Source organism: Canis lupus, chromosome 8 (assembly GCF_048164855.1).
Source record: "Canis lupus baileyi chromosome 8, mCanLup2.hap1, whole genome shotgun sequence".
NCBI lineage: Eukaryota > Metazoa > Chordata > Mammalia > Carnivora > Canidae > Canis > Canis lupus.
Genome location: NC_132845.1, coordinates 40,936,149 through 40,950,819, shown reverse-complemented (window position 1 = coordinate 40,950,819; position 14,671 = coordinate 40,936,149). Strand labels below are relative to the sequence as shown.

At 48.0% G+C, this 14,671-nt stretch overlaps 1 protein-coding gene across 9 annotated transcripts in view; it reads right to left on the bottom strand.

Moving 5' to 3' along the window:
• Window positions 1–14,671, bottom strand: part of MGRN1 (mahogunin ring finger 1) — a 61,480-nt gene that overhangs the window by 24,713 nt on the left and 22,096 nt on the right. For all 9 annotated transcript variants that reach the window (XM_072835609.1, XM_072835601.1, XM_072835600.1 and 6 more), the window contains exons 2-5: window positions 9,511–9,629; window positions 7,647–7,735; window positions 6,423–6,569; window positions 3,846–3,963 (exon numbers count right to left, since the gene is read on the bottom strand). In XM_072835609.1, the coding sequence (XP_072691710.1) occupies window positions 3,846–3,963; window positions 6,423–6,569; window positions 7,647–7,735; window positions 9,511–9,629 (473 nt within the window). The remainder of the gene's footprint in view (window positions 1–3,845; window positions 3,964–6,422; window positions 6,570–7,646; window positions 7,736–9,510; window positions 9,630–14,671) is intronic.

Sequence of the window (14,671 nt, the reverse complement as noted above, 5' to 3'; positions counted from 1 at the left end):
CCTGGAGTTCAGTGGTGGTGATGGCTGCACAAGTCTGAATACAGATCTTCTTCAACTTACAATAAGGTTACATCTTGAGAAACCCCTTGTAAGTTAAAAACATCAGATGTAGAAAATGCATTTAAGGCACATGCTCAGAACACTTACAGCAGCCTGCGGCTGGGCAAAATCACCTCACACAAAGCCTATTCCGTAAAAGAGCGCTGAGCAACTCATGGAATGTACTGGACACTGTACTGAGAGGGAAAAACAGAATGGCAGGAGAGACAGCCCTGGTCAGTCTGCCAGTTGCCGATGCTCATGACCATGGGGCCGACCGAGCCATGCACCGCCAGCCCGGCAGAGGAGGCAGCTTCAAAATTTGAAGTACAGTTTCTACTGAGTGCCTGTCACTTTTATACCATTGTGAAGTTGAAAAATCACATAAGTCGAACCATCTTTTTTTTTTTTTTTTTTTTTATTTATTTATGATAGTCACACAGAGAGAGAGAGAGAGGCAGAGACACAGGCAGAGGGAGAAGCAGGCTCCATGCACCGGGAGCCTGACATGGGATTCGATCCCGGGTCTCCAGGATCGCGCCCTGGGCCAAAGGCAGGCGCCAAACCGCTGCGCCACCCAGGGATCCCGCAAGTCGAACCATCTTAAGTCAGGGATCATCTATCTGGTAAATAACCCCAAACTGTGCAGTTTAAAGGGTAAATTGTAAAAATAAACAAATAAATAAATAAATAAATAAATAAATAAATAAATAAATGAAATAAAAATAAATAAATAAAGGGTAAATTGTGCAGTATGGGAATTCTATCTTGGTGAGATGCTTAAAATAACTACAGGATAATATTTGTACAGCACGACCACATCTTTACAACAAACAAATGCATGTGGGGAAAAAGTCTGGAATATATACTCTAAATTGTCAGAAGCAGTACCTCTGGAGAAGGAGATTCAACTGGGGGGTGTTTTGCCTCACAAATTCTGTATAGTTTGCACATTTACCACAAGCAGGCATTACCACTGTGATCTTTAAATAGGCAAGTCCATCACTTCTCGGCCTTTTGGCTCAGATCAAGTGTAAATAGGCAAGTCCAGGGGAAATGGCTAAAGGGTGGCTGGACTGGGGACACCTAGTTGTGTCTGGAGACGTCCCTGGTTGTCACACGGGGGAGGGGGAGCTCCTGACACCTGGCAGGTAGAGGCCAGGGGTCCTCGACATCCCACAGTGCATGGGACGGCCCTCACCACGGAGATGGCCCGGGCACCAAGGGTCGACAGCACTGAGCCTGAGAAGCCCTGGTTGAGGAAAAATCTGGGTTTGGTGCCTGACATCTGTCAGGCCTCTAACACCTGCCAACGTCTGCTTTAGCACCTCTAGCAGGCAGCAACACCGTGAGAGGATGGAATGACACCTTGTTCTCCGGAAAGCTTAACTTCCGGGACCTTCTATCTATGGCAAGGCTTAGCAGTTTCCCAACTACAGTATAACTGATAAAATTTCCATTTAAAAATATATGTAAAAAAAAAAAAAAAAAAAAAAAAAAAAAAATATATATATATATATATATATATATATATATATATATATATATATATATATATGTAACAGGGTGTCTGGCTGGCTGTATTGGTAGAGTACGTGATTCCTGATCTCAGGATCGTGAGGTAAGCCCCGACTAGAGCTTACTTTAAAAAAAAAAAAAAGAAAGAAGGAAAGAAACAAACAAATAAACAAACATACAGGTAATAGGGGTGCCTGGATAGTGCAGTCAGGTGAGTGACCCACTCCTGATTTCGGCTCAGGTCATAATCTCAGGGTCGTGGGATGGAGCACGGAGTCAGGCTCCATGCTGAAAACTGAGCAGGGTTTCTGCTTGGGATTCTCTCTCCCTCTCCTTCTGCCCCTCTCCTACTCGCACTCTCTCTCCTTCTCTAAAAAAAAAAAAAAAAAAATTTTTTCTAAGATTTAAAAAATTTATTCATGAGAGACACAGAGACACAGGCAGAAGGAGAAGCAGGCTCCCTGTGCATAGCCCAGTGCAGGACTCGATCCCAGGACCCCGGGATCACGCCCAGAGCTAAAGGCAGACGCTCAACCACTGAACCATCGAGGTGTCCTAAAAGATTATTTTTAATTAAAAAAAAAAAAAAAAAAACATGTAACAGAAGGGAAAATGGGAGTGATCTCTTAATGGTGCAGAATTTCCTGCTGTGAGTGACAAAAATGTTCTGGAACTACAGAGATAGGCTTTCAGGACAATGCTAAATGTCATAATGCTAAATTTTACGTGTATTCTATTGCATTAAAAAAAAAAAAACATAAAAGACGAAGTGAGCTGATTTTGAGAACACACAAGCTGAGGTGATAATCAGAGAAGGCAAAGACGAGGAAGGAGTCTCAGGATAAGTCCACACCAGACAGGCCCGAGTGGCCACCTACCACACCCTCTGCGCCTGCCACCACTCCTGCCATGTCCACTGTGCCACACGCTGACAAGCTGGAATGTAAGCTCCTGATGCTCTAAGGGAGGACAGGGAATGCCCCGTGTGGTACTTCAGACTGGCTGAGGAGCCAAGTGTGCCCCCAGGACAACTGACCTCACTGGGAGTTGGGAACCCAAACTGCAGGCCTGATTCAGCACATCTGCAAATTTGCAAAATGACAGCCAAGGGACTATACTATGAACAGAGGTCACCAAACGGAAGTGCAGCCTCGGCCCAACTCTCCCCACAAGTGACCACAGGGTGGGGGCACCCATTTGTCTGCTCAACCCCCTTCTGCCCACCCAGGCCCCTCCTTTGGAGAGCACCTTTCCCCCATTCCAGGTTGGGAGCAGGACCACATGCACATGCTGGGTATCCCAACCGGGAGCGTGTACACACAGGGATGGAACCATCTCATGGAATGGACTGGGGGCGAGGGGTCCCCAGTGACTGGCTGCTCGGCTTTTCCTGTGACTCTAACGGCCCCATCCTTCTTTCAGAAGGCTTTCTGACGTAAGTGACACAGAGGCAGCTTCTGCTGCTTGCCATCGAAGCACCCTGACAAGCAAGCACACACACGGCCAAGAGCAAACACCATGGCGTGGACTTCACCTCCCAACACAGTCCACGATCTTTCTTGTCGCATACGTGAAATACAGTATCTGTCTGCAACAACTCTTCCAAGCGTAGAAGGGGCTTTCCACGTCAGTCTGCACAGTATACACAGATGGCTTTCACCTGCTCCAAGGTTGCGTGGCATCCCGTTATAGAAATGAGCCACAGGGGGATCCCTGGGTGGCACAGCAGTTTAGCACCTGCCTTTGGCCCAGGGCGTGATCCTGGAGACCGGGGATCGAATCCCACATCGGGCTCCTGGTGCATGGAGCCTGCTTCTCCCTCTGCCTATGTCTCTGCTTCTCTCTCTCTCTCTCTGTGTGACTATCATAAATAAATAAAAAATAAAAAAGATTAAAAAAAAAAAAGAAATGAGCCACGGTGCCTCACTTTATATACACATGTATGTGGTTCCCTAACACAAGGGAATAAGCAATCCCCTCATCACGACATACAGGTTGTTTCCATTTCTTTTGCTACTACAGACAAAGCTCCGATCACCATCCTTCATGTGACATAACTACCATCCCCAGCGACGGAACCACAGGCTGGAAGGGATCCTGCCCCACTGCAGTCTCATGGCCCCGCCAGGGCCCCAAGGCCGGATACAGGAGCCTGTAACTGCTGCTACCACGGGACCCAGACCCCGCTCTCCGGTCCAGGCTCCACCGAGCCACCCCCAATGCTCGTCCAAGCAGACAGGCCACAAGTGGAAGGGAATTCGGGAAAGGGGTTCCTGGAAGAAGGTTACCTCGTCATCCTTCCACTCAGAGAAGTCAATCTTGAAGGAAGGCAGAGAGAACTGCTGGCTCACCCCTCTCTTGTAGTGGACGGTCTCGGACTGCAGGGCGGGGCTCCTGGGGCTGTACCTGGAGGGGCAGCCGGGAGAAAGGCGCTGACACTCTGCGGGAGCAAACAGCCGCCGCGCCCGGGCCTCGGGGCGACGCCGAGCACAGGGGCCTCTGATGCAGGGGCTGCCAGCACTGGTCCTTGGGGACCGAGCAGAAATTAGACATGCGGGACCCACACTTCCCATCTCTTCCTGCAAGACCCAGCCGCCCCGTGGTGGGGCAGGGCCCTGAGCCCACCCCTGGCCTCGGGGACCTCGTTCTGCTCGCCACCTGCCCGGGCGTGCCTGGTTACAAGTCCTCTAGAGCCCACCCCTGCCCCATAACGCCTTTCCAGATCTGGCTACGCCTCCCCCTCTGAACAAACACGGTGTAATAAACCTGTACGCAAAGTGCAGTGTCCCCCAAAACTCACCCTCAAGCCTGCTCCCTGCCGCCTGCTTCTCTGCACCAGCCACAACCCACGCCCGAATGCACGGGAGTCTGCTCTCCAATATTGGAGCGGCAGGCCACCCACACCTGCTCCCTCACTGCTGATGGGCAAGTCGTCCCAAATGCCACATGCAGAGGTGCATGCAGGGGCTTCACTGTGGGGCTACACTAACTGATTCCATCAGGCCCCCCACTGGTGAACACCAGTCTCTAGCATCTTGCTATTCCAAATACTGCTCCCAGGACTCTGTTCTACATACATCTTTGCCACATATACAAGCACATTCCCAAGATAAATTCCCAGAAAAGGAACAGCTGGGTCAAAGAGTGCTCACTCTTTGAGAATTTTCAATTCTGAGCAACTCTGGCTTCTCACCATTGGAGAGACCATGGACACGACCCTGACAAAGCTCCCCCCACCCACCCCACACCCACCATCCCCGGGGCTTCTCTTAGACAAAAGACTCTGGAGAGCCTGAGAGACTGGGGGGAAGGGGGTGAGGGGTGCTCTTATAGGCACAAAGAGAGAGGGCCCCTCCACCTGCCAGAGGCCAGAGGCCCTTCCTTCCCCATGAGAATCCAGGCCTCAGCCTGCAGTAAAGGCAAAGGCTAGGCCTCTGCTGCCCTGCAGACCTGGGCTTTTTCTCTGGGACCCCAGATCTTCCCCCTTTTTCGCTTGTCAGGTAGTAGGGAAGGGATCAGGGAAGGGGCAGAAGGGTCACCCTGCAGCTCAAGCACAAACAGAATTTCCAGGCTAAGGCAAACGGGCCTGGGCACAGGCTTCTGGGACCCAGAGCCTTCCTGCTTCTCTCTGTTCTGGTGACTTCTGTGCTCAAACCACTCAATTCCAGCAAACTCAGAAAGGAAGCAGGCTCCCAGCCACTCCTGCCAGGTCTCAGGAAGGGGACAGAGCAGCATCTTCCCACCGCCCGCCCCAAGGATCCAAGACAAAGTCTCCAGGGACAGCCATGTCCTTTGCTCATGTGTCCTCTCAAGCATAGGGCACCTCTTACAAGCCCAAGTGTGACAGAGACAAAAGCTGGAGGAGTGTGGGGTGGATGGGCTGCTCGCCCTCACCTGCCTGCCTGCCCGTCCCCTGCCCCTCTCTGCGGCAGCCCCAGGCCTTCCCCACAAGCCAGGACCCCTCTCCTGCGGCAGCCAAACTATAGGCAGAGGCCACAGAAACTTTACCCCAACTGCTGTGGCACTGTGGCCCTGCCACACGTGTCCTCCCACCTCCTGGTCAGGGGCCAGAGCAAGTGAGCATGGCCGAGGACAAAGGGCAGGGTTACAAGGAAAGAGCCAAAGGGCACCGGGAGGGTTGGGGAGGGACCTGGGCACCCACACCAGTGACAGCACCAGCAGGGTATTGCCTCATCTCTGGGAGGCAGGCCCCTGGATACTCCTGGATCTTCTAACTCTTGGCTTATGGTAAGGACACATTTGTAAATGGCTTGCGTCGTTGAAAAAACAAAAGTAATCCAACATTTGGGCTAGTGTGGAGCCTCACAGAAGAAAGTGTAGGAAAAGGAACTTTGTCCTCTGATTGCTGCCGGGAAGGGTGCGAGTAGTGGGGGGATGGTAAGGGCAGCCCCTAAGGGGCCCAGGCCTCCAGCCCAGGGAGCCCCATGGAGACCAAAGTGTTCCCTCCTGCAGGGAGTGCTCCCCACAAAGCCCCACCTCTGAGTCTCCTCCAGTAGCAGCAGCAAAGTCCTCAAAGGAATCCCTAGGGGGCCGCTTCAGTCCCCCAACCCCAGCTCAGGAAATTAAGGTACAAGCAGGCCAGGGCCAGCACCCGAAGCCTGAGCTTGGACCCCAGATCCAATTTGGCCCTCAGGTGGCTCTCTCCCCAACAGGACCCGAGTGGGCGCATTGCTGCTGGCCTGAGTCTCTGGTGGTCCTGAGGTTGTGGATTTCAAACTTTTGAGGTCAGCAGGATGCTTGTCGCAAATCAAACATCCGGAAGCTCAAACGCACAACACAGACAACAGAAGCGCAGAAGCACGGCTGCCAGGGCCACCCCCAGCCCCCCAGCCCCGGAGACTCACACGGCCGTCCCATTCAGGAACTCCTCCGCCGCCTGGCAGTAGATGGTGATAGCCACCCGGGCGTCGGCATCAAAGGTGAACTCCAGGCTGTAGAGGACGCGGGGCTTCTCGCTGTCCTCGGAGGGGCTGTCGGCACCATCTTTGTACCTATCAGTGAGGCGGAGGGACAGGCAGCAGGTCACCGGCCCTGCCTGTACGTGTCCACCCGGCACAGCATGCGCATCCCTGCACCCGGGGCCCTTGGAGGTGGTTGCCTGGAAATGTAAGGCCCACTGCCTGGTAGACAATAAGGCCCAACACGGCAGAGCTCTCCTTCCCTCACTGCCCGCCCACAGACAGGGAGGAGTCCTCCTGGTCTAGAAACAGCCCAGACATGTCAAGCCTCCCAGGTTAGAGCAGTTTCTTAGGCTGCTGACATTCGAGACTGGATCATTCTTGGCAGCAGGGCCATCCTGTGCGCTGAAGGGTGTTGAGCAGCATCCCTGGTCTCTGCCCACCATAGGCCAGCAGCACCCAATCCCCTAGCTGTGACACCTAAAAGCATCTGCAGACTGGGACCAGTGTCCCTGGGGGCACAGTTGCCAGTTGAGAATCCCTGGTTTAAAAAACAGAGTTTTGGGGCTCCTGGGGGCTCAGTTGGTTAAGTGTCTGCCTTCAGCTCGAGTCATGATCCCAGGATCCTTTGGTCGAGCCCTGCATGGGGCTCCCTGCTCAGAGGGGAGCCTGCTTCTCCCTCTCCTCCCTATGTTCTCTCTCACCATCTCTCAAACAAATAAATAAAATCTGTTTTTTTAAGATTTTATTTATTCATGAGAGACAGAGAGAGACAGAGAGAGAGAGAGAGAAAGAGAGAGAGGGGCAGAGACACAGGCAGAGGGAGAAGCAGACTCCATGCAGGGAGCCCGACGTGGGACTCGATCCCGGGTCTCCAGTATCAGGCCCTGGGCTGAATGCGGCGCTAAACCGCTGAGCCACCAGGCTGCCCTAAATAAATAAAATCTTAAAAAAAAAAAAAAAAACCATGAAAACAAAAACTGGAGTTTTACAAGCAGAGCCCTGCTGGCCCTTTCTCCCTCTACACCCCACGCTAGGAGCAACTCTGAAACTTGAGAGCTGCCTGTGGCCTCTGGCTCTCCACCCGAAGTTAGCAGAGACTGGGGTCCCTCACCACTGCCCCCTCTCTCAGGTATCAGGGGCCCTAAGCAGGCTGGAGCAAAGCCTTACCTTACAAGCCGCAGAGAGTCTTTTCGGATGTTCACCAGGCTCCTAAGTGTCTTCACAGGCTCATGCGGGGCGGGGGTGACATATGGAAACTAGGAGGGAAAACCCAAAGCAAAGCCAGGTGACTCCCTAAGGTGTGGCAGGGATAGAAAACGGGGATAATCAGAGCAACAGTCACAGCTCTGTACTCCCCGGGCCTTGTGCTCATTCACAAAGGAAACCACAGGCCTAGAGCCATCTGAAAAGTTCCTGCCTGTGATAGCGCCCTAGATGGAGCTTTATCAGATGGTATCACTGGGAAAACAGAGGGGAGGGCCTAGGGGATCTCTCTGCATCACTTCTCACCACTTCAGGGGAGTCTACGAAGGTCTCAAAGTACAAGTTTGAAAAATAACAGATTTATGGAACGTTTGTTAGGGCCGGGCCCTGCATGCAAGCTGAGGCCTCAAAGACGGAAGGTGAGGTTGCTTTCTTGCTCTCAGGGACTCGGGAGGCTGGGGAGGGCAGCACGCCAGGCCCTAGCTCCTTGCTTCCCACCCACTAAAGGATCAAGATGTCATGTCAACCAGCTGCTCTGTTGCTAAAACAGCCTAAAGACTGGTCCACTCTACCCGCTGCCAGGCCCATGGACTCCCCAGGACTCAGCAGCCTTAGGGAACAGAGTCCCACGTCTCCTGAAAGACAGGGCCTTCTGCTGGCCCCTCACCCACACTGGAGACCATAATTTTGAAGTACAAAACCCAATCCTTTGCTTAGCGTCCCCCTCTCCATGGGCCCTCACTCAACCCCTGCTCTTAAGCCTCCATTCACAAAATGTTCTCTTCTTCATTGTCGGCACTCCCTGCAAGAATGGGATGGGATCTGTCCTCCACCCTCAGCCCCTGGAAGAGTCCTAGGCACACAGCAGGTACCAAATGTGTGTTGAACAAATGGACAGCAGTGTGTAAGCGTGCACTTCTCTGACGTGACTAGTGAAAGCAAACACGTTAAAATGTTTTACTAGCCATCTGCAGGTCTCCTTTGGGTCATAACTCTTGCCCATTGTTCTACAGAACATGGATTTTGTTTTTGTTGTTTTTTTTTTGTTTGTTTTTGTTGTTTGTTTTTTAATTTATTTTTTATTGGTGTTCAATTTACTAACATACAGAATAACCCCCAGTGCCCGTCACCCATTCACTCCCACCCCCCGCCCTCCTCCCCTTCTACCACCCCTAGTTCGTTTCCCAGAGTTAGCAGTCTTTACGTTCTCCCTTTCTGATATTTCCCACACATTTCTTCTCCCTTCCCTTATATTCCCTTTCACTCTTATTTATATTCCCCAAATGAATGAGAACATATAATGTTTGTCCTTCTCCAACTGACTTACTTCACTCAGCATAATACCCTCCAGTTCCATCCACGTTGAAGCAAATGGTGGGTATTTGTCATTTCTAATGGCTGAGTAATATTCCATTGTATACATAAACCACATCTTCTTTATCCATTCATCTTTCGTTGGACACCGAGGCTCCTTCCACAGTTTGGCTATAGTGGCCATTGCTGCTATAAACATCGGGGTGTTTTTTCTTTTTAAATAAAGTCATCCAAGAGGCCTGGGATCAAATCCATAAACTTCCATAAGCCCATAGCCTGGATGCACTGGGTTCTGCAGCAGCAGCCCTGTCTCCAGTGACACCTGCAGCCATCCTGCCTCTCTGGGGGAAGTGCCAGGACATGTCCCTATACACACATGCACATGTCCTGCCAGCAGCTCTGTCTGGGACTCAGTGTCTGCTTGTCCTCAAAGCTGGCTATGGACAGTGGAGGGAAGGCACCTCACTACCGCCACCCCACAACCCTAGCCCCAGCAAGACCCACCTGGACCCACCTGTACTGGACGATTGCCCAGGAAATTCAGATCCATGTTTTCTCCAAAGAGGTAACCTTCAGGGTGGGGAGTGTCAAATTTCTCGCCTCCCATGAAAAAGTGCGAGGCAAAGTAGTTTCCTGGTTAAGAAAGGAAACACGGTTGTAGATTATGAGGCTCGACATACCCCAGGGGAAGTGTGTGACGGCCAAGAGGCTCAGCCCTGAGAACAGCTTCACTTGGAGAGAAGCCTCCCAGGCAGTCCCTCCCACTCTCAGCTCTAGGCTGGGCCTCAGCCCTGCAACATTGTCAAACTCTGCACCCCAATACCTGTCCTGCTCCCAGACTTCCCCTCCCTGCTTAGGTGTGCATCCCGTCCTCTGTTCCATTATCTTTCCCTTCTGTGCCAGCCTGAGTTGCATCCTCCTCAAGGATTTGTCTCCATTCCTCCCTACGCCTACATGTGTGACCTTAGTTGGAAACAGGGTCTTTATACATGTAAGCAAGAAGTCAGAATAAAGTACAAAACCAGTAAAAATATAGATACCTATAAAAGTTGGTCAACTAACCCACAAAATAGAAGGATGTAAAGTATGACACCGTATACCTAAAATGTGGGGAGCAGAGGAGTAAGGAATGAGTTCAAACTTCAGTGACCGTCAACCTCATACACACTGCTATGTGCAGAGGATGTCACATACAAACCAAACAGTATCCACAAATCACAAACCACTAATAGATACGCAAAAAATCAAGAGGAATCCAAGTATCTCATTAAAGAAAGCCAATTAATCATGAGAGAAGAGAGCAAGAGAAAGAAAGAATGGAGAAAAATCATAAAACAAGTAACAAAATGGCAATACATACACACCCATCAACAATTACTTAAATGTAAATGGACTAAACACTCCAATCAAAAGACAAGGTGTGATGGGATGATGGATAAGAAAACATGACCAAGCTGTATGCTGAGCCTCCAAGAGACTCATTTCAGACCTAAAGACACATGAAGATTGAAAGTGAAGGGGTAGAGAAGAGTTCATCATGCAAATGGTGTGAAAAGAAAGCCCGGGTAGCAATACTCACGTGGAACAAAACAGACTTTTAAACAAAGACTGTGAAAAGAGATAAAGGACACTGTATCACCCAAGATGGGAGCACCCAAATACACAATAACAAACCTAAAGGAAGTAATTAATAGTAATTAACCCACTTACATCAATGGGCAGATCATACAAACAGAATATCAACAAGGATACAGCGGCTTTGAATGACACACCGGACCAGATTAATCTGACAGATATATTCAGAACATTCCATCTTACAACAACAGAATACACATTCTTTTCAAGTGCACGTGCAACATTCTCCAGAATAAATCACATTAGACCACAAAACAAGTCTCAACAAAGTCAGTAAATCATTCCATGCATCTTTTCTGACATTATGAAACTAGAAGTCAACAAGAAAAAAATCTGGGAAGAACAAATACATGAACAAATACAAGAACAAATACAAATACTAAACAATGAATGGGTCAACCAAGAAATCAAAGAGGAAAAAAAATACATGGAGACAAGCGAAAATGAAAGCACAATGTTCCAAAATTTTTGAGATGCGGCAAAAGCAGGCCTAAGAGGGAAGTTTATGGCAATACAGGCCTACCTCAAGAAGCAAGAAAAGTCTCAAATGAGCAACCTACCCTCATGCCTTAAAGAGCAAGGAAAAGAAAAAATAAAACCCAAAACCAACAACAGAACAAAGGAAATAAGATTAGAGCAGAAACAAATGCAATAGAAACTTTCAAAATAGAACAGATTAATGAAACCAGGAGCTGGTTCTTTGAAATGATGGACAAAATTGATAAACCATTAGCCAGACTCATCAAAAAAAAGTGGGGGGGGGCAGCCCGGGTGGCTCAGCGGTTTAGGGCCGCCTGCAGCCCAGGGTGTGATCCTGGAGACCCGGGTTCGACTCCCACGTCAGGCTCCCTGCATGGAGCCTGCTTCTCCCTCTCCGTGTCTCTGCTTCTCTCTCTCTCTCTCTCTCTCTCTGTCTCTCATGAATAAATAAATAAAATCTTAAAAAAAAAGAAAGAAAGAAAAAGGAGAAATAACAACCAATACCAAAATATATGATGGATTATGAGAGAATATTTTTGAAAATTATATGCCAACAACTTGAACCACCTGGAAGAAATGGATAAATTCCTAGCAACATACAACATCCCAAAATTGAATCAGGAAGAAACACAACATTTGAATAGACCAATTACCAGCAATGAAATTGAATCAGTCATCAAAAAACTCCCAACAAACAAGTCCAGGACCAGAAGCTTCACAGGTGAATTCTACTAAGTATTTAAAAAAGATGGGACGCCTGGGTGGCTCAGTGGTTGAGCATCTACCTTTGGCTCAGGGCTTGATCCTGGGGTCTCAAGATCAAGTACCATATTGGGCTTCCTGCATGGAGCCTGCTTCTCCCTCTGCTTGTGTCTCTGCCTCTCTCTGTCTCTCATGAATAAATAAGTAAAATAAATAAATAAATTAATTAATTAATTAACATCTATTCTTCTCAAACTACTACAAAAACATAGAAAAGGAAGAAAACCTTCCAAATTCATTCTAAGAGACCAGCATTGCCCTGATACCAAAACCAGGTACAGTGCAAAAAAAAAGAGAACTACAAGCCAATAGCTCTGATGAACACATATGCAAAAAAATCTTCAGCAAACCAAATCTAACAACATTAAAAAAAATTATTCACCATGATTAAGTGGAATTTATTCCTGGGATGCAAAGATGGTTCAATATTCACAAATCAATCAATATGATACATCACATCAAAAAGAGAAAGGAGGGATCCCTGGGTGGCGCAGCGGTTTGGCGCCTGCCTTTGGCCCAGGGCGCGATCCTGGAGACCCGGGATCGAATCCCACATCGGGCTTCCGGTGCATGGAGCCTGCTTCTTCCTCTGCCTGTGTCTCTGCCTCTCTCTCTCTCTGTGACTATCATTAAAAAAAAAAAAAAAAAAAAAAAAAAGAGAAAGGATAGGGCAGCCCCGGTGGCACAGCGGTTTAGCGCCACCTGCAGCCCGGGGTGTGATCCGGAGACCCAGGATCGAGTCCCGCATCGGGTTCCCTGCGAGGAGCCTGCTTCTCCCTCTGCCTGTGTCTCTGCCTCTCCCTCTCTCTCTCTCTCTCTCTCTCTCTCTCTGTCTCTATGAATAAATAAATAAAAATATTTTTAAAAAAAGAGAAAGGATAAAAACCATATGATCATCTTAATAGAAGCAGAAAAAGCATTTGACAAAGTACAACATACATTCATGATAAAAGCCCTCAACAAAGTAGGTTTAGAGGGAATATAGCTCAGCATAATAAGCCATATATGAAAAACTACAGCTAACATCATCTTCAATGGGGAAAACAGAGCTTTCCCCAAAGATCAGGATCAAGACAAAGATGTCCACGCTCACCACTGCTATTCAACAGAGTACAGGAAGCTCCAGCCACAGCAATCAGGCAAGAGGAAGGAAGAAAAGGCAGCCAAATTGGTAAGAAGTAAAACTTCCACTATTTGCAGATGACAAGATCTTATATATAAATGCCTAAGACTCCACCAAAAAGCTACTAGAACTGATAAATGAATTCAGTAAGGCTGCAGGATACAAAATCAATGTAGAAAATCCACTGCATTTCTATATACTAACAATGAAGCAACAGGAAGAAAAATTTGAAAAATAATCCCATTTACAATTGCACCAAAAATAATAAAATACCTAGGAATAAACTTAACCAAGGAGGTGAAAGGCCTGCACTCTGAAAACTGTAAAACATTGATTAAAGAAACTGAAGATGTCACAAACAAATGGAAAAATATCCCAGGGATCCCTGGGTGGCTCAGCAGTTTGGGGCCTGCCTTCAGCCCAGGGCGTGATCCTGGAGTGGAGTCTTGGGATCGAGTCCCACGTCAGGTTCTCCCCGCATGGAGCCTGCTTCTTCCTCTGCCTGTGTCTCTGCCTCTCTCTCTCTCTCATGAATAAATAAATAAAATCTTAAAAAAAAAAAAAAAAAAGTTCTTTCACACTGTCAGCTTCTTTACATTTGAAAAAAAAAAGAAAAAAAGAAAAATATTGGAGAGATTCAGATTGGAGAGATTTGGGAGAACAAATAATGTTAAAATATCCATATTACCCAAAGCAATCTACAGATTTAATGTAATCCCATCAAAATGCCAACAACAGGGGGGATCCCTGGGTGGCGCAGCGGTTTGGCGCCTGCCTTTGGCCCAGGGCGCGATCCTGGAGACCCGGGATCAAATCCCACATCGGGCTCCCGGTGCATGGAGCCTGCTTCTCCCTCTGCCTGTGTCTCTGCGCCTCTCTCTCTCTCTGTGACTATCATAAATAAATAAAAATTAAAAAAAAAAAAAAAAAAAAAAAAAAAAAAAAAAAAAATGCCAACAACATTTTTCATAGAACTAGAACAAAAAATCCTAAAATTGGTATGAAACCATAAGAGATTCTGAATAGCCAGAACAATCTTGAAAAAGAAAAAGAAAACAGAAGATATCACACTTCCAGATTTGAAGATACTAGAAAACCCCTGTAATCAAAACTGTCTGGTATGGCACAAAAATAGATGTGAAGATCAATGGAACAGAACAGAAAGCCCAGAAACATATCCATGATTATATGGTCAATTAATCTTTAGTAAAAGAGGCAAGAATATGCAGTGGGAAAGAGAGAGTCTCCTTAACAAATGGTGTTGGGAAAACTGGGTGGCTACATGCAAAATAATGAAACTGGACCACTTTCTTATACCTACACAAAAATAAACTAAAAATGGATTAAGGATCTAAATGTGAGACCTAAAACCATAAAAATCCTAGAAGAGAACACAGGCAGTAATTTCTCTGACATCAGCTATAGCAACATTTTTCTAGATATGTCTGAGGCAAAAGGATAAAAGCAAAAAAACTATTGGAACTAGACCGAAATAAACAGCTTCTGCATAGCACAGGAAACAATCAACAAGGGATGCCTGGGTGGCTCAGTGGTAGAGCTTCTGCGTTTGGCCCAGGGCGTGATCCTGGAGACCCGGGATCAAGTCCCACATGGGGCTCCCCACATGGAGCCTGCTTCTCCCTCTGCCTGTGTCTCTGCCTCTCTCTCTCTGTGT